The following is a 21,123-nucleotide window of genomic DNA, read 5'->3' as shown; positions in this document are numbered from 1 at the left end:
CAGCGCGTGTTTCCACTACCCAACCAATCACGCCGCGCTGCCACCCGATCACTCCCTCTCAAGCGCGTCACCGGCACACAGCCAATCAGCACCACATAACCCACGACCTCACGCTGACCCCTGATCCTTCACCGTCAGCGCGCGTCACCACACACACAGCCAATCACTACGCGCTGGCACCCGATCGCTACCCCAGCGCGTATCACCACTACACATGTAATTTGTATTGTGGATCACTGCGGTATTGCAAAATTAAATCTGGAGATCGGTCTTCTTTCCAGAGCCACGATAGTAAGACTTAAAATTGCCGAAAGGACTTTAAATGTATTTCATGGAATATGCCATTGGACCTGCAAGAGAACATCTTAGAAAATGGACTTCTAATAATGCGGAAGTGGAATGGCTTTGTTTGCTTAACACGACACTACAGTTAATATAAATGTGTCATGTGACATTGACATGCTTGTTGTGTACAGCGAGTCTTCGTTTAAAACGGTAGGTGCATTCCTGAAAAGTTCCGTGTTAAGCGGAGAACATGTTAAGCGAAAACAATTTCCTCATTAATAATATCAGGCTCAAGTGTGGTGAGGTACGATGTTACGATTACACACACCGCGCAGTGAGATGGCAGGACAAATAACAGAGGGAACGCTGCTACTGCGTTTCCTGGATTACTGTGCCGCTTAGCGGCGCAGCTCGAGAAAGTCGTCCGTCATCAACGGCTTGGAAACCACATTATAACGGCGCATGTCCCGCGTTATAACGGCGTGTCCCACGTTATAACGGGGCGACTGTTCCACGTTATAATGGTGCTGGTTGTGCATTGCATATTTATTTTCATTTCCCGCACCTCCGGTTATCACGGTTGGCTACTTATGGTGTGAAAGAAGTTCAACCACATGTACATTTCATGCTGAAATCAATACTCTCTCGTGTATGTTTGTATGTATGTGGGACTTCTTTCGCACCGTACGTAGCCACCCGTGCTAATCGGACGGGTTGGGGAAGGACAACAAACTGAACGCAAAGGGGCCGTCCATAAATTACGTCACGCACCTAGGGGGGGGGTGGGGGTGTCGGGGTGTCAGACATTTGTGACGAACTGTGACGGGGGGGGGGGGGTTTGAGAAATGTGACGTCACATCAAAATGCGCAACTTTAAATAAATATAGACAACACGTTCTACTTGGTTAAATAGACTTTTTAATAAATGTTTTATCCTACAACATCAGAATGCAGCGCCGCATTAAACACATTCCTGCTGAGGGAGCTGGTAGGAACGTTGGGTTGCTCGGTCAATGGCCAGTGTCAACGGCAGCGTGGTGTATTCCGCAAATATGCCCAACTGAGGGCGGGCACAAGCCGGCGTGAGTGAGTTAGACGTTGAGTTTTATAAGGGCACCACGGGGTGACCAGCCCCACCCCTCCCACTCCCCACCCCACCCACTCCCCACCCCTCCCACTCCCCACCCAGCCCCTCTCCACCCAGCCCCACCCCTCCCATTTTTGGATGCACGACGGACGGACGAACACTAATCCCCTGTGGGCTGGTGTAACCAGGAGGTTCTTACCAGTAATACGCACTACAATGACAATAGTTCTAGATTTGAAGCTTTCGTGACTGCAAGGATTCATACTCCTAGGTTATTTCGGTAAAGTCACGTAGGTAAAAAAAAAAAATTATAATAAAATGAAATAATAATAAATGAAAATAACTAAATTAAATCACGACGTTTCGGAAGCAACACAAGCCTCCGTCATCAGGTGTAACTGCTCCAGTAAAATTACTGTAGCGTGTGAAGAAAACAATTCAAGACACGTGTTTTTTTATATAGGGTGCTGGGCAGGGAGGAGCCAACCGTACTTGCAGTGTACAAGCACCGAGATGGTTATCTCCCCCCCCCCCCCCCGAATCATTGGCACCTCCCTGCCCAGCACCCTATATAAAAACACGTGTCTTGACTAGCTTTCTTCACACGCTACAGTAATTTTACTGGAGCAGTTACACCTGATGACGGAGGCTTGTGTTGCTTCCGAAACGTCGTGATTTAATTGAGTTATTTTCATTTATTATTATTTTATTATTATTATTACTTACGTGACTTTACCAAAAGAACCTATGAGAATGACAATAGTTTAAAGCGATTTGAAGCATATTTTTTTATTTTGGGGGCGGGGGGGGGGGCAGAGCTTTGTGACATCATTTGAGGGGGGGGGTCTGACTTTGTGTAACGCTGTGTGACGAAGGGGGGGGGGGGGTCAAAAATCGTCAAATCGCGTGACGTCATTTATGGACGGCCCCAAACATCTTTTCGAAAGAAATTAGTTTTCAACATAGATGATTTATAAGTACATAGCTCATGTGGCTTAATATCGGAAGACCGTTCCAAACAGCCACAAAAGCGAACGATGCGGTGACCGTCTGCTTGGTGGCAAGCCAAAAGCCGCTGCTGCGAGGATGACCGGAGTTCGAGTGATGGTTTATGCTCCCTGAGGAGCTCAACAAGGTATTGTGGTTAATTTGTGGCAAGCACCGTGTGTGTGTAATGAGTGCGACCTCATAACGCATTTGTTCGTCAATCGGAAGCCAGTGCAGCTCGGCGAGCGCTGGACGAACACGGTGCCATCTTGCAGTAGCCGCCGCAACACGCGCCAAAGAATTTTGTACAAGTTGCAGCTTGTTAATGTTGGGGCTATCTCCCGCGGGCAGCATAGGCGTCCCTTGCGTTAACGCGCCCCCCCCCCCCATAGCGTGAATTCTCAGGCGACGCATTCTTTAGGGATGTAATATTACTAATATTTAGTCTTATATTTAAACATTTTGTTATTCCATGGCTAAAATCATTAAATGAAATTATACTGACCAGCGATCATTGATTATTATAATAATTATTTGTCGGCTTTCGGAGGAAGGGGGCGCCAGGTTTTTAAAAACGCTAGAGAATCACGAATCATCATAATTAAAATTATATATTTTTGCACATTATTGTATAACATGTTTTTCGGTGTTGTGTGTGTGTTTTTCCCTGATGACGACCGCTTGTGTTGCGTCGTGGTTTTTGTTTTCATTTTTTTCATTACTGAAATAACCAGAATAAGTCTACATTATAGACTGCCAGTATGCTCATCACGATTAAGAACCAGGCTACAGTCCACATCAGTGTTTTTTTAAAAAAAATTTATGTATTATTTGTATTTTATAATTTGTATGCACTTTATTTGTATTATTATTATTCTTTTTCTATCTACGTCACTTTATCAAAATAACCACAGAATGTTTACTTGATTTGAAGCTTTCGTGACTGCAGGAATTACTCTGGTTATTTCGGTAAAGTCACGTAGAAAGAAAATAAATTAAATAATAGAATACGCCGTTTCGATTGCAACACAAGCAATCGTCATCAAGGAGAACTAAATTTGAGAGAGAGACCAGACACGGAGACAGACAGACACACAAGCAGAGAGAGACCACACAGAGAGAGGCACACAACATAGACACACAAAGACCCAATGCCTCTGTGGCATGGCCTTAAATAGAGAGGGGGGTGCACAGAGAGAGGTGGGTCTGCTGGAGCAGATAAATTAGCATGTCAATGAGAGAGCTGTGTGGAAATACACCTCGGCGGCAGGGGGAGAGAAAGAACCAGCAAGTCTGTACATTTTAGAGAGAGTTGTGTGGAAATCTACCCCGAAGCGGCCGGGGGAGAGAAAGAGCGAATGGACCGATGAGAGCCTGGTATATTTTTAGAGAGAAATAGGCAGTTTGAGAAAACAAACTGAGCAATTTTTTGGAAATATAATGCAATGCAAAGCAGAGAGTCGGCTAACATACAGTTAACGACCCGGGGTGTGGATTTCCACACAACTCTCTCATTGACATGCTAATTTCTCTGCTCCAGCAGACCCACCTCTCTCTCTGCCCCACCCCCTTTCTCTAAGGCCACGACAGAGGCATTGGGTCTCTATGTGTTGTCTCTCTCTGCTTGTGTCTGTCTGTCTCCGTGTCTATGTGTCTCCGTGTCTGTTTTGTCTCTCTCTCAAATTTAGTTCTACTTAATGACGATTGATTGTGTTACAATCAAAACGTGACTTTACCGAAAGAACCAAAGAGTCAGTGGCGGCTCCTGCAAAATCTCTCAGGGGGGGCAAATGTCTGGATGATTGATAAGGATAAAGTCCACCCATGCAATGGATAAATTAACAGCTTAAGCATGTAAAGGCAACTTCACTTCTTTAATATTAATGAAAAATAAAGTGACTCTTACAATAGATCTTGTTTGTTTATATACTCACTATTAAAACAAACCACTCAGGTTTATTTTATTAAAGATTCCACTAGGTGGCGACAAATTATATTGTTGGATGAAACGTGCTTACGTATGATGACGTAAGCACGTATGATGACGTAAGCACGTATGATGACGTAAGCACGTTAGGGCGAGCCCTCCCGGAACCCATAGAGAATGCATTGCAGCACCCCCGTTCGAAATAAAACATATTTGAATGTAAGTCTATGGGACCACTCGGGGCGATTCTCAGCTGGAGGGAAATCGCCCAAAAAGAAGCGGTACTCCACAGAACGTAGCATGACGCTGATTGGACTATATCCAGCGGCACAGTGACGGTTAGCGTGACTCTGTGGTTGAATGACATTGGTGGTGCGTCGCCCAATCGCCCTAATGAAGAAACCGCCCCTGCAAAGAGTAATATGTTTTACATTTGTTTACTATATTAGATTCGCATAAACATACAAATAGACACAAATAAATATCCTATAAAACGTTATTGTATTTACTTACTACTCCAATCTCAAAAATGCTGCATGGGGTGATGGACGTGGTACTACGCTCTTGTTTCAAAAACGTGTGTTTGACGATAAACGGACTTGTGCAGCCTTTCGACCGGCACGCCGAGTTAAACGGCCTTTTTACCGGATCGCACTGTATATTTTGTTTTTATTTATTAGTCGTGACCAATGTATATAGTGTAGTATGTTCATTGTTCAAGATGTTATATGTAGTGTATAATGTACTGTAAATAATATTTGACACTGACATCAAGCGTAGCTACTTTTTTTGTCATGCACATGGCACTAATCGCCGGACTGGTTACAGCCTTTGGAGCAGTTTTGCCGGTTTTGCCGGATCGGCCCAGGACCACCGGATAATGTTTAAAGCCGGATAATCGCACGCCGTTTAATCGATGATCAACTGTAATGTTTCTTTGGTAACGCAACACCCCGGTATAACATGAATGTTTATAGAAAAATAGGCTTCATACAGCGCGATCCAAGAAGACATGTCGCGCATTATGCGAGGGATGCCTGTTCATTCACACGCGTTTATATCAATGTCAATTGAACTACCCTGAATAACGAATTGATCCGAGTCTTACATTAGATGTGTTTAACGGAAGGTGATTGTATTCTTTTCACCATCTAACTGGTTGGTGGTGGCTCTGCTGCACGTGACCTGTAATCCAAGAGGCATAGGCGAGAGTTAGTGGAGTACACACATGTTTCGAAACTCCCTTCCTGTGGGCGTTGATAAGGAGCCGTGTCCTGGCTCTGCCAGGAGAGTGCTGCACATCAGTGTGTAGACGATTCTCCATCTGTCCCACACTCCCTTCCTGTGGGTGGGCGTCGAGGTGGAGCCATACCCTGTATATCTCTGCCAGCAGAAAGCGGAACTGCTAAATGTGGACTCCACCCATTCCATTCCACTCTACCCATTCCATCTCATTACACAAAGTGTTTGCCACAAATGAACCACAATACATTGCTGATCTTGTCAAGGAATATAAATCCTCACACGAACTCCGGTCATCCTCACGGCAGTGGATTTTGGCTACACATCAAACAAAGATGATTACCGCAATGTGCGCTTTCACATGTGCTTCTGCGGCTATCTAGAATGCTCTTCTGATATTAGAAGCCACCGGAGTGCTGCTCTTTTAAATTATCTAGATTGAAAACTAATTTCTTTAGAACTGCTTTTTGTGTTTGCTTTGTTGTCCTTCCCCCGCACCTCAAATAAGGACGGTTGGCTACGTACCGTGCGAAAGACGTTCAACATACCTACACATACAAACGCATAGGTTTTCTCCAGGTGCCCTGGTCTCCTCCCACACATAGCTACTACACAGCTGTGACCTACTGGACTTGTAATTGTCATTGACGTCTCTCACAGCAACCATGGCTAATGGAACAAGTGGCGGGAGTCCGACTCTACAAACCAACCGGACCTCCATAGCGACGACCCTATACACCAACCTGACCTCCATAGCCCCGGACCTACAAACCAACCTGACCTCCGTCGCCCAGACCCTATACACGAACCTGACCTCCGTAGCTCCAGCCCTATACACCAACCTGACTTCTGTAGCCCCGACCCTATACACCAACCTGACCTCCATAGTCACAACCCTACACTCCAACCTGACGTCCGTAGCGGCGACTGGTCCATCCGGCGTGGACGTGGAGCTGCTCTACACGTTCGTGTTCAGCATCATCATCCCGGCCGCGGTTATCCTGGGCGGGGCAGTGAACATCTGCGCTAGTTGCGTGGTGGTGGCGGTGGTCTCCGGCGAGCGCGTCCTGAGAGAGAGGGCTCGCTTTGTGCTTCTGGTGGGCGCCCTCGTCGGCGACGTGGTCTTCACCGTGCCCGCCATTGTCACGTACGGCATGGCAAAACTGCAGCTGCTCATGCCCAGTGTGGCCGTGTCCATCAGCGTGATGATCATACGGACCGCCCTCTTCGTGGGAGTTCTCTGGTAAGACTAAAAAAACTAAAATGAAACTTTTTATTAACATCATCATGATCCACGGACAGATAGCCCGTAGTAGGTGTCCACTGTACATTTTGTTATTTGTTTGCATTTTTCTCCGTCTTGTGACCGTATGCTCAGGTAGTGCCACATCTTTCTGGCACCAAACTCTTCTGTCGTCAAGCCATTCTCTATTAGGTCTTCTTCTTTTTTCAATTCGATCACTTTTTCCGAACAACACATGCTAAAGTTTCCTGTTGTCCATCATACATGTGTCCAAATCGCTGCCTGCAATTATCAGGTCGTCTTCTATGTTGAAACATTTTTCTTGGTTTAATTTTGGGCTCCGCTGAGATCCTTCTGTAGCAATACATTTCTAATAGCAATATCTTATCAAATTTTTCATAATAAGGGGTTTTTTTGGGGATTAGATCACGTAAATATAAATGTCGTTAAATCAGCCACGCACCAGACACGGTCAATTAGTAAGGTTTGTCACGTAAACAAAACGTGCCAATTAGTTACTTCAGCACAACGGTGTGTTGGCAAATCACCTGATGAAGCGAGTTTTTGCAATTACCAGCAGATTGTAAATGTGGATTTAACCTCCAACACACCCACAGAGACCCACACATTCACAGACTCGTATAGAACCAAAGCGATGCACAGAGACCTATACTCATCGAGACTCGTATTACAACTTTAATTTTACCAGGTAAGGCTCACTGATTTGTATAGCTCTTTTTCAGAAGCTACCTGGCTATCACAAAGATGGCTCAATGAAGCGGCTTACTATCACGTGGAAATGTATAGTAGCCAAATACTTCAAACGCATGTCATTTCTAAAAGTTCAGGAAAAAACTGGAGGAAACCGTTATTATGAATAATATGGTCACGAAAGCCTACGTGTTCACAGAGCAACAGCCATAATTGTACATTGAGGTTGTTAACCATTTCCCGTTCCGAGACGACTGCAATGTCCTGTTCACTGCTGAATCTCGGAACGTGTAAGTGGTTGGCGTTAATTTTATTTAGAGGGGCGTTGCGCCATTGTTTTTAAAGACATACTCCGCGCAATAAACCATCGCGACTCGATCACCGCACTCTAAGAGAGCTGGCACCAAACTGTGCCACACACCCTCCCACATGGCCTTGTGGGAGACTCGGTATCGATAGTTATTTTATTTTATCTTTTCTTCCGGTTACGTTTCTATGATGTACACGTACGTCATCGTAACTGGAAAAGGTTGTATTAGCAAGATGAGAGCATCAGGAGAAGCAAAGTAGTGAATCATTGCTTTGATGAATCAACGCTTTAATGATTCAACACCTTCGAATTTGTGAATCGGTGCAATGAGTTGTTATATATATACCATGGTTAAGTTATGGGTGATCAGTCACAGCATCGTGACAATCATCATCATCATCAAGTGGTTTGAGGGTTGTGGACAGTAAGCTTCGTGGAAGATCGTTGATGATGATGATATGTTCTTATCTGGTGCAGGTCAATCAGTTTCAAGGTCCTCAAATCCTGTTAGCATGTTATACTACAAGCATGACGTGTGGTTAATGCAGCCTTGATGATGCCTTGTGATAATAGGTGTCTATTTGGTATTTGAACATCATGGACTCTCCTCTATTCATGCTGGATAAATGGTTAAAAGCCTATTCTTTCTATTCATCATCTTCATACCGGTGGCAAAAAAAGGTTCCCATAGATAATATCGAAAATGAGGATTTTCCACAACGCAATAGGAAAAGCAAAAAAAACTGCACACTCTTTGCAAAGGAGTGGTATGTTTATTTTTATTGATTGCGACACAATGCAAGCCAGGTACATTACGACAATCACAAAATGGAGGGGTACAGAAACTCCGTGAGCAGAAATCCGAATTTGGCACGGCAGGACCTTACGAAGGGGGAAATTTGACTTTAATATTGAAGTTTAAGGGAGGATTTAACACTGAAGCCTATGGGAGATGTTAACACTCACGTCTGTGGGAGCCTTTAACATTGAAGTCTTTCGGAGCCTTTGTATGTGTAGAGGTGTAATTGTGTATGGGCGCGGATGGCTAACAAACACAAGGGGCGTGGTTAGGGCCGTACACAGAGGAGGTGCTCACACCGACGTCCGCACCTGCATCCCCCACGGGCCCCTCCCGGGGGCCGAGTACTATAAAAGGTGGTGAGCCGGAGTGCTCGAGGTCGGAGTATCAGCTTTAACAAGCGAAGACCGAAGACCAGCTAGCATAGGCCCCGGAGCTCCCCTGGCTCGCTGTCCTTGTCAGGGCCGACCAGGGCAAGCCGGTGGCGTGGCCCCGAGAGCCCAGACTCAGGGTGCCGGGATCCCAGCTTGACCAGGGCTGGGATAGGTAGCCTCCCTTAGCTCCGTAGTGGAGGACTTGGGCTTAGGTTAGCGGGGTTAGATGTTGTGTCTCCCTGTTAGTTGAGTAAAGGGGACGTTAACCCCTTAAGTACTGTGTGTACCCGCTACTGTACACAAGTTGGTGTCAATAAATAAGTGTGCCTCCGATCCCGTCGTCAAGACTCCTGAATACTACTACATCTGGTGTCAGAAGTAAAACGTTCAGCGATGGACACACGAGGGACGACACGTACCAGGGAGTCGGAGATGGAGGACACCGCGGCCGAATCGCCACCAGAGATGGCCGAGGTCGGATCGGAGCAGCCGGGGCCGAGTACACCCGCGCTGCTATGACAGGAAGGGGGGGATGCGTCGGCCGAGGGACTTCGGCTGGCTCACTCCCGCCTGGCGGAGCTGCTCTACGCTGCGGCCGCCGCGTTGGAAGAGATCACGCGGCTGGGGGCTGGAGGGGCTGCGCGGGACGACGACAGCAGCCGACGCGCGGCGACATTTCCCGCCACCCCCGACGCGGCTCGCGGTTAAATTTCCCGCCATCACTACAGTGCGAGCAGAGGGCGGGGCCGGCCCGCGTCAGGTGACTGCTGAGGGCCAAGCACGAGCCGTGACATCATCAATACCGGCCAGCGCGTCAACAACAGAGCGACCGGCGATGCCATGCTCGCAGCCCGCCCACACTGTAACGTCTGCTGGGAACGACGGAGCGCAATCCGCAGCCACGGACGTCGCGTTACAGCAGCGACTGCCGCCTCTCAAAGAATTCGTGGGCGTGGACGGAGACTGGGGCGGCTTCAAAAGGCGGTTCATCGCTCATCAAGAGATGGCGAACTGGACGGACGCCGAAGCACTACGCGCGCTGCCGGCGATGCTGGACAACGACGCCCTGGCTACTCTCACCTCGGCGCCTAAGGAAAAGCGCGCCACGCTGCACTTGGCGCTGCAGCTGCTGTCAGCTGTCTATGGCCCGCCTTCGGACTGCAGGCAGCTGTTCCACGATCGGCATCGGGGCGCCAACGAATCGCCCCTGGCCTTCCGGACGGCTCTCCTGGCCCTGGCGAAGGCAGCTTTCCCGCGGATGGACGAGGAGGGAGTGGACGCTATGGTGGCTGAAAAGCTGCTGCTACTCGCGGATGAGCTGGACGTCGCCGTCTTGGCTCAAGACGACGCAGAGATGTCGTCCTTGCTGGTCGCGCGCCACATCCACGGGGGCTTGCGGTCCCTGTGTCACAAGGCCGCCAAGGGGATGGCCGGCCATGCCATGGCGGCCACCACCCTCCCATCGGAGGAGGTCTGCGGGGTGGAGCGGCGGGGGGAATGGAGATCGGCGGCACCACAGGCTCTGAATGGACCGAGCCGCCAGGAGCAGCCCAGGCCATCTCGGGCACTCACACGCTGCTACAACTGTGGCCTTCAAGGCCACGTTGCTTCAGGGTGCCGGGCTCCCCGCCAGCGCGGGGCGACACCTCGTCAGGACGCCGCGCCGTCTCCACCCAAGCTCCAGCAGAGAAATACGGCGAGTCGTGGCACCTCACACGTTTGGCCCATGCACACATCCGACACACACTCACGCGCTCAACCAAACAGGGCTCGCAAATCGACGGCCGTTGCACCCGATTGTTCTGAAATGCGGCGAGCACTCCAACCTGGTCAGTGGTCGGAGCTCGCCCATCGTGTCGTTGCAGCGTCGGCGGGATCGTCGGTTGTGGTCGGTCATATTGATGGGGTAGAGGTGCAGATTGTAATTGACACAGGAGCGTCAGCGACCATTATATCTGATTTGATCTATAACATTCTTCCCGTTCAAAGTCGTCCCTTGCTCCCCGTTGACGTGCCATGCTATGCTGCTAACGGGGGCTCGCTAGGCATCATTGGCCAAATCCGCGCCAAAATTTGCATTGGAGACATTAAATTATCCGGCCCTGTTTTGGTTTCCTCCTCACTGGCGGTTCCGTGCCTGTTGGGGACGGATTTCTTGGCCAAAATGCCCATTCGTATCTTGATTGACCAGGGGTGCATCGAGCTCCCGTCGGGTCGGCGCGTATCGTTTTTGTCTTCCCCCGCCACGGGGCGTCGGGCGATTGCAACCGTGCAGGCGCTCGTGGCAAAAACTGTGCGCGTACCCCCGGGGGCTCAGATGCTCGTCCCTCTTAGGTTGCGTCGGCCGTTTGCTGAGGGGGTTGCGGATCGGGGGGTCTTGTTGAGACCATCTCGGGCCGGGGTCAATGGCCCCGATTTGCTAGCGGCTCAGACCATGGTGAAAGGGGATGGGGACCCCTTCATTGCAGTCCTTAATGTAGGATCGCGAACGGCCGTGGTTCCTCAAGGGACCGTGCTTGCACACGCAACGCCGGCACCCTATGAGGAACCACTCGTGGGTCAGGTAACCGCCGATCCTCCGTCGCGACCGCATTCGGACTGTGATGACGGATGGCTGGATGCACTTTGCGTGGGATCAGTGGACCTGTCCGACTCGCAGCGTGCGCAGCTGCGAATTCTCCTGAAAGAATTTTCCGACGTTTTTAGTCAACACAAATTTGATATTGGTTGTACTAAATTGCTGCGACACCATATTGACACGGGTGACAGCGCGCCAATCCGCCAAAATCCCTTTCGGCTGAGTCCCGCCGAAAAGGATCATGTCAAATCGGCCGTTGATGACATGCTAGCTGCCGATATCATTTCCCCTTCCAACAGCCCGTGGGGCGCGCCGATCGTTTTGGTGAAAAAACACGACGGCTCACTGCGGTTTTGTGTCGACTTTCGGCGATTGAACAAAATTTCTGTGGCAGATGCGTACCCGCTTCCTCGAATGGATGAGTCGCTCGATGCCTTGGCGGGGGCGCGATTCTTTTCCACCCTCGATTTACTTTCCGGATTCTGGCAGCTTCCTCTGGATGACGAATCAAAACCTAAGACTGCTTTTCGTACACCGCAAGGTCTCTTCCAATTTAACCGCTTGCCGATGGAATTACATTCTGCGCCGGCAACTTTTCAGCGGTTAATGGAACTGGTCTTGGCAGGCTTGCAATGGGATTCGTGTTTAATTTACTTGGACGATGTCATCGTCTTTAGCAAATCCTTCGAGGAACACCTCCAGAGGTTGCGTGCTGTTTTTCTCAAAATGCGGGCTGCCAATTTAAAATTTAAACCGCAGAAGTGCCATTTGCTCCGCGAATCGGTGCGGTATTTGGGTCACATTGTTGGGCGCTCAGGGATATCCACTGATCCCGCCAAAACGGAATGCGTCAGCTCCTGGCCGACTCCCACCTCGGTGGGAGAGGTCAGGAGTTTCATTGGGTTCGCGTCGTACTACCGACGGTTTGTGGCTGACTTCGCTACGATCGCGAAACCATTGCATGCCTTGACGTCCAAGGGAGTCAGGTTTCATTGGGGGCCGGAGGAGGAGGCTGCTTTTCGCGCCCTCCGGAATGTCCTGGTGGGGGCTCCGCCGTTGAATTACCCCGATTTCTCACAACCCTTCTTGCTTGATACAGACGCAAGTAACACGGGCATTGGGGGCGTGCTGTCCCAGCTCATTGGGGGCGTAGAGCATGTGGTGGCTTATGGTAGTCGGGTACTGTCTCCAGCGGAACAACGGTACTGCGTTACCCATCGGGAATTATTGGCAATTGTTTATTTCATTCAGCAGTACCGCCCGTATCTGTACGGTCGGCGTTTCACCGTCCGTACAGATCATGCGGCTCTACAGTACGCCCTGCGGGTTCAACAACCATCGGGCCAGTTGTCTCGATGGTTGGAGATTCTCCAGGACTACGACTTTGTCACCACATATCGTAAGGGCGTCCGCCACACGAACGCTGACGCCCTGTCGCGGTTGCCACCCACTTCGGAGTGCGCTTGCCTCTTGGGTTCGGGGCGTTGTAGGCCCCCGAACGTCACCACCGATTCGGTCCTCATGGCCGCCACCGATGCGCCTTCGGCTTCGGGTCCTATCGAGCAAGAAGGGAGGGATTCGTTGCTGGGGTTGTCGGTCGTGGAGTGGGGACGCCTCCAAATGGAGGACACCTCCCTCCTCGCTCTGCGCCGTCGCACCGGGGGGGTTGGTCAGGGGGTGGCGAACGTTGACTCGTGGGGGTTGTTCCAGGGTCTTTTAATGCACTGGGACGGAAAATCCCGCCGCCAACGGCTCGTGGTGCCTGCAGCATTAAGGGGTAAGGTAGTATGGGCTGCTCATGAGCGGCTCCTGCACTTGGGGGTTCACAAGACCTTTGCCACGCTCCAGCTCGATTTCTTCTGGCCGGGCATGGCAAAGGACGTGGGGGATCTCCTGGGGTCGTGCACGCAATGCGCGCAGCGGAAGCCACCAGCAAGGGGGTCCAACCCTCCGCTGCAGTCCATAAAGGTTTCCCGGGTTAACGAGCTCGTTGCTCTAGATATTCTTGGGCCATTTCCCGCTACACCCAGGGGAAATAGGTATTTGTTGACAGGGGTCGAATACTTCACGAGATGGCCTATGGCCTGGCCCCTGGCCAACTAGTCGGCAGCAGCCATCGCGGAGGCCTTTGTCCAGGGCTATGTCCTCGACAATGGTGCTCTGGAACGGCTGCTAACTGACCAGGGTAAGAATTTTTCGGGGAAACTCCTCCGTGAGGTGTGCGACCTCTTGGGTACGGAGAAAATTCGGACCTCCCCGTATCACCCACAAACTGACGGGATGGTGGAACGGCTGCATCGGACCATCACGTCCATGCTGTCCCAGCAGGTATCGGAATCCCAGACAGATTGGGACCTTCGCATTGCCGGTGTGTTGCAAGCCTACAGGATGGCTCCCCATGCGGCCACCGGATTTTCCCCTTTCTTTTTAATGTATGGCCGCGAGGCTAACCCCCCTGTGACGACCCAGCTGAAGCTCTCGGCGCCTCAGGCGAAGTCTACATTGTCCGAACACGTTAAATTTAACATCGGCAAATTATCTGAGGCGCGGGAAGCGGCCGTGCAAAATTCTGAACTCCGCCAGAAGGCGAACGAGAGGCTTCGGCTGGGGCGGGTACATGTGTTCAAATGGAAACCAGGGGACAGGGCATGGTTGCACTGTCCCCGGGTGCCGCTGGCGACCTCGTCAAAGTTGGTACGGCCATGGCGGGGGCCCGTGGAGGTCGTACAGGTCTTGCGGCCGCAATGTGTATTCGTCAAATGGGGGAGGCGTCGGTGGTACGTGCACCCCTCAAGGTTGAAACCGTTCATTGCGCCGCCCCGTGGTTCGCACACACACACGCATGGCCAAACGTGTGAGAGGGGTCCGCCGACTCCCCGACGTCGCTGCTCTCGCCTAACCTGATATCAACTGTTCCATCTCCAGGTGCAACTGGAGTGACGGGTCCACGACTGCCAACCCCCCCCGGGGGGGTCGGGGGTCACTCGGCAGCGAAACCAGACTCGCTCGCACCCGGACCGTCAACAACCGCCACTGAGCATGCCGGGACGGGCCCTTGTGACGGGCCCGCCGCGAGAACGCGCGCCAAAACGCGCAGACTATTGTGAGGTCGGCCGTTGGGGGGCCTTTGCGGACGAGGGGGGGAGGCGTCCGGAGAGCGTGTATATATGTTGGTTTTGCGGAATGGGGTATTTATTTGGGGGGGTGCGCCGGGTTATTTTTTTTCTTTCTCTTTCTTCTTCTACCTGTTTCCTGTTGTTGTTGTTATGGTTGTCATTGTTCTTGTTAAAATTACGCGAGGCACACACGGTTTTGGGGAGGGATGCACCTTTATTCTGATTTTGTTGCAGCCGGGGACGGCTGCGAGCTGTACAGGGGGGGGTGATGTAGAGGTGTAATTGTGTATGGGCGCGGATGGCTAACAAACAAAAGGGGCGTGGTTAGGGCCGTACACAGAGGAGGTGCTCACACCGACGTCCGCACCTGCATCCCCCACGGGCCCCTCCCGGGGGCCGAGTACTATAAAAGGTGGTGAGCCGGAGTGCTCGAGGTTGGAGTATCAGCTTTAACCAGCGAAGACCGAAGACCAGCTAGCATAGGCCCCGGAGCTCCCCTGGCTCGCTGTCCTTGTCAGGGCCAACCAGGGCAAGCCGGTGGCGTGGCCCCGAGAGCCCAGACTCAGGGTGCCGGGATCCCAGCTTGACCAGGGCTGGGATAGGTAGCCTCCCTTAGCTCCGTAGTGGAGGACTTGGGCTTAGGTTAGCGGGGTTAGATGTTGTGTCTCCCTGTTAGTTGAGTAAAGGGGACGTTAACCCCTTAAGTACTGTGTGTACCCGCTACTGTACACAAGTTGGTGTCAATAAATAAGTGTGCCTCCGATCCCGTCGTCAAGCCTCCTGAATACTGCTACATATGTATGGTGAACTTCTTTCGCATAGCCAACCGTGCTACTCAGAGGTTGCTTGCTGCCCCATGCAAGGTGGGGACCACGCACAAGGACATGAAGATTTATATGGGAAGGGAAAAGGTAAATAACTTAGAGGGGGAAGACAAGGGACTGTGGGAGGGAAGAAAACACTAAACTATGTATATTTTACCAGGTAAGGTCCACTGAGCTATGTAGCTCTTTTTCAGAAGTGATCTGTCCACAAATGATAGCTCAACGAAGTGGCTTATCATCATGTGGAAATATATAGCAGCCAAGTACTCTAAACGCATGTTTTTAAACGTGGAGTGAAAAATCGGAGGACCTGGAGAAAAATCCATGCGACCACGGGGAGAGAGAACATGCACATTTCAAATATGCACGTGTCAGGTTTGAGCCCACGACCTTCTGTATACAAGGCGAGGTAGTTAATATCTCACCAACATGGCGCCCCAAGGGAGCAAACGAAAACCCTACAAGTAAACGTAATATACACGTGGCATATGAGCTGAAGCACTCGCCTTCCACCGCATACTGCCGCCCGTTGACGGCTGAGGGGCGCAGCCTCCCCTTGTTACAACCGTTCCCATCTCAAGACCTCTTCACCAACGCCCCTCGTATTGAAGCTCCATGGGAAAGGGGGGGCATCTCGTCTCAAATTCCCGTTCCCCTCCCTTTGAGCTTGTGGCTTAAATGCTCAAGCCCTGATTGGGCTGGAAGGGTGTTGCACCACTGTTTCTACGAATGGGACTTTTTTTTGACACACATAGACCCATGGACTCACAGAGAGACACAAAGACACATACACATACAGATGCCCACAGATTCACACATAGACGCACATCGAGACCCATAGACTTTCACATAGACCAATAGACTCACACAGAGACCCATATACGCACACAAAGACCCAGACTTACAGAGAAACACAGACCCATTGACTCGCACAAAGACCCACAGACTCGCACAGAGACCCACAGACTCGCACAGAGACCCATAGACTCGCACAGAGACCCACAGACCCGCACAGAGACCCACAGACTCGCACAGAGACCCACAGACTCGCACATAGACCCACAGACTCGCACAGAGACCCACAGACTCGCACAGAGACCCAAAGACTCGCACAGAGACCCACAGACTTCCACAGAGTCGCACAGAGTCACACAGAGATCCACAGAGTCACACACAGATCCACAGAGTGACACAGAGATCCACAGAGTCACACAGAGACTCACACAGAGACTCACACAGAGTCACACAGAGACTCACAACATAGATCCACAGAGACCCATAGACTCGCAACATAGATCCACAGAGACACGGAGACTCGCACAGAGACCCATAGACTCGCAACATAGATCCACAGAGACCCACAGACTCGCACAGAGATCCACAGACTCGCACAGAGATCCACAGACTCGCACAGAGACCCACAGACTCGCACAGACTCGCACAGAGACCCACATACTCGCACCCATATCCACAGAGTCACACAGAGATCCACAGAGTCACACAGAGATCCACAGAGTCACACAGAGATCCACAGTCACACAGAGATCCACAGAGTCACACAGAGACTCACACAGAGATCCACAGAGACACGGAGACTCGCACAGAGACCCATAGACTCGCAACATAGATCCACAGAGACACGGAGACTCGCACAGAGACCCATAGACTCGCAACATACATCCACAGAGACACGGAGACTCGCACAGAGACCCATAGACTCGCAACATACATCCACAGAGACACGGAGACTCGCACAGAGACCCACAGACTCGCAACATAGATCCACAGAGATACGGAGACTCGCAGAGACCCATAGACTCGCAACATAGATCCACAGAGACACGGAGACTCACACAGCGACCCATAGACTCGCAACATAAGAGACACAGAGACTCACACAGAGACCCATAGACTTGCAACATAGATCCACAGAGACACAGAGACCCATGAACTCGCAACATAGATCCACAGAGACACAGAGACTCACACAGAAACCCATAGACTCGCAACATAGATCCACAGAGACACAGAGACTCACACAGAGACCCAGAGACTCACAACATAGATCCACAGAGACACAGAGACTCACACAGAGACTCAAAGAGATCCACAGAGACACAGAGACTCACACAGAGACCCAGAGACTCGCAACCTAGAGACACAGAGACTCACACAGAGACCCATAGACTCGCAACATAGATCCACAGAGACACAGAGACTCGCACAGAGACCCATAGACTCGCAACATAGATCCACAGAGACACAGAGACTCACACAGAGACCCATAGACTCGCAACATAGATCCACAGAGACCCATAGACTCGCAACATAGATCCACAGAGACACGGAGACTCGCACAGAGACCCATAGACTCGCAACATAGATCCACAGAGACCCACAGACTCGCACAGAGATCCACAGACTCGCACAGAGATCCACAGACTCGCACAGAGATCCACGGACTCGCACAGAGACCCACAGACTCGCACAGACTCGCACAGAGACCCACATACTCGCACCCATATCCACATAGTCACACAGAGATCTACAGAGTCACACAGAGATCCACAGTCACACAGAGATCCACAGAGTCACACAGAGACTCACACAGAGACCCACAGAGACACGGAGACTCGCACAGAGACCCATAGACTCGCAACATAGATCCACAGAGACACGGAGACTCGCACAGAGACCCATAGACTCGCAACATACATCCACAGAGACACGGAGACTCGCACAGAGACCCATAGACTCGCAACATACATCCACAGAGACACGGAGACTCGCACAGAGACCCACAGACTCGCAACATAGATCCACAGAGATACGGAGACTCGCAGAGACCCATAGACTCGCAACATAGATCCACAGAGACACGGAGACTCGCACAGAGACCCATAGACTCGCAACATAGATCCACAGAGACCCACAGACTCGCACAGAGATCCACAGACTCGCACAGAGATCCACAGACTCGCACAGAGACCCACAGACTCGCACAGACTCGCACAGAGACCCACATACTCGCACCCATATCCACAGAGTCACACAGAGATCCACAGAGTCACACAGAGATCCACAGAGTCACACAGAGATCCACAGTCACACAGAGATCCACAGAGTCACACAGAGACTCACACAGAGATCCACAGAGACACGGAGACTCGCACAGAGACCCATAGACTCGCAACATAGATCCACAGAGACACGGAGACTCGCACAGAGACCCATAGACTCGCAACATACATCCACAGAGACACGGAGACTCGCACAGAGACCCATAGACTCGCAACATACATCCACAGAGACAGGGAGACTCGCACAGAGACCCACAGACTCGCAACATAGATCCACAGAGATACGGAGACTCGCAGAGACCCATAGACTCGCAACATAGATCCACAAAGACACGGAGACTCACACAGAGACCCATAGACTCGCAACATAGATCCACAGAGACACGGAGACTCACACAGAGACCCATAGACTCGCAACATAAGAGACACAGAGACTCACACAGAGACCCATAGACTTGCAACATAGATCCACAGAGACACAGAGACCCATGGACTCGCAACATAGATCCACAGAGACACAGAGACTCACACAGAGACCCATAGACTCGCAACATAGATCCACAGAGACACAGAGACTCACACAGAGACCCAGAGACTCACAACATAGATCCACAGAGACACAGAGACTCACACAGAGACTCAAAGAGATCCACAGAGACACAGAGACTCACACAGAGACCCAGAGACTCGCAACCTAGAGACACAGAGACTCACACAGAGACCCATAGACTCGCAACATAGATCCACAGAGACACAGAGACTCGCACAGAGACCCACAGAGACACGGAGACTCGCACAGAGACCCATAGACTCGCAACATAGATCCACAGAGACACAGAGACTCGCACAGAGACCCATAGACTCGCAACATAGATCCACAGAGACACAGAGACTCACACAGAGACCCATAGACTCGCAACATAGATCCACAGAGACCCATAGACTCGCAACATAGATCCACAGAGACACGGAGACTCGCACAGAGACCCATAGACTCGCAACATAGATCCACAGAGACCCACAGACTCGCACAGAGATCCACAGACTCGCACAGAGATCCACAGACTCGCACAGAGATCCACGGACTCGCACAGAGACCCACAGACTCGCACAGACTCGCACAGAGACCCACATACTCGCACCCATATCCACAGAGTCACACAGAGATCCACAGAGTCACACAGAGATCCACAGAGTCACACAGAGACTCACACAGAGACCCACAGAGACACGGAGACTCGCACAGAGACCCATAGACTCGCAACATAGATCCACAGAGACACGGAGACTCGCACAGAGACCCATAGACTCGCAACATACATCCACAGAGACACGGAGACTCGCACAGAGACCCATAGACTCGCAACATACATCCACAAAGACACGGAGACTCGCACAGAGACCCACAGACTCGCAACATAGATCCACAGAGATACGGAGACTCGCAGAGACCCATAGACTCGCAACATAGATCCACAGAGACACGGAGACTCACACAGATGTTGTATATGTTGGGTATCAAAATTTGTTATGTTGTATGCGTGCGTGCGTGGGTGAAATTATTATGTTGTATATGTGGGTTATGAATATTTAGTGAAAATAATAATAATCAAATGAAATTTGGCCAAATGTGTTATTATCCGGAAATATGTTAATTTATGTAATTATGCACATTTAATTATGCCAATTCGAGAGGTAATCGTAGTAATTATGCGAGTGGGTGTAATTATGATAATGCCAGTCGTTATGATAACCAGACCCCGCCTCGGTGACGAGGGTGGGTTATCGATCGGAATAAGGCAATTAATCGTATGCAGTTATGCAGGTGTGGTGTAAGTATGCAAGATTAACTTAGATTAACTCGGCATCGTTGTCTAGGTTCGTCTCATTCTCGCTTATATTTTAGGTCCCCGGTTCACCCCGTTATCGCTTTAACATTTACTGAGTATGTATTAGTGTGTTTATTAAGGTCACCAAGTTCAGATCTCAACGCAGAAGCAGATCTTATGCATAGATTTCAGGAAAGAATCACACAACCACTTCTGTATTAATCAATTTATTACTAATTCAACCTCAACTATGATATAGTATGCAAACTCTCAATCCCGGAACGTCAACACGGCATCAATACAGTATCATCAATGATTGTCTGATTTCACTTTGACAACGGCACATGTATCCCGCATAACGCGATGGTTGTTAGTGAGAGAGAGTCGTTAAAACATGCAAATACTATGCTAAGAAAAACCTTAACGTTAATGAATGATTACTCAATATTGTTCACGCAGTACCGCACTCCTTATTGATCATATGCAACCCTTATCACGTTGTTAGCACCTTGGGTCACGGGACAGTTTAATATTCTGTAGAGGATGCGAGTACGTGCAGCGATTATGACTGAAAGATACTTGAAAGATTATACGGCTATAAAAAAACACAATCAAAAACAGTTATTATTCTTAAAGGCACCAATCTCAACAGATACATCGGCAGGTTATCTGACAACAGAATGGCTCGGAGTAAGGGCCTGCGACGGTGCTCCTTTCCCGAAGATCATTAT

At 50.4% G+C, this 21,123-nt stretch overlaps 2 protein-coding genes across 5 annotated transcripts in view; both read left to right on the top strand.

Annotated features, from left to right (window-relative positions):
* The window catches only part of LOC144730309 (uncharacterized), a 50,418-nt gene that overhangs the window by 14,290 nt on the left and 15,005 nt on the right, over window positions 1-21,123 (top strand). The window contains exons 1-2 of one of the 4 annotated variants that reach the window (XM_078611031.1): window positions 2,247-2,507; window positions 6,037-6,771. In XM_078611031.1, coding sequence (XP_078467157.1) covers window positions 6,194-6,771 — 578 coding nt within the window. In that variant the 5' untranslated portion in view covers window positions 2,247-2,507; window positions 6,037-6,193. Of the gene's footprint in view, window positions 1-2,246; window positions 6,772-21,123 lie in introns of those variants that run through there. The other 3 variants (XM_078611020.1, XM_078611039.1, XM_078611049.1) reach the window with 3 other exon arrangements.
* LOC144730324 (uncharacterized) lies at window positions 6,785-15,422 on the top strand. Its single transcript, XM_078611061.1, has 2 exons — window positions 6,785-10,661; window positions 14,469-15,422. The coding sequence occupies exons 1-2, from the start codon at window positions 9,498-9,500 to the stop codon at window positions 14,481-14,483; spliced, it is 1,179 nt and encodes a 392-aa protein (XP_078467187.1). The 5' UTR covers window positions 6,785-9,497; the 3' UTR covers window positions 14,484-15,422.

The sequence above is a fragment of the Lampetra planeri genome, chromosome 2 (genome assembly GCF_965212315.1).
Source record: "Lampetra planeri chromosome 2, kcLamPlan1.2.h2, whole genome shotgun sequence".
NCBI classification, from domain to species: Eukaryota; Metazoa; Chordata; class Hyperoartia; order Petromyzontiformes; family Petromyzontidae; genus Lampetra; species Lampetra planeri.
Note: the sequence above shows the minus strand (reverse complement) of the source record. Positions and strands in the feature narration are given on the sequence as shown.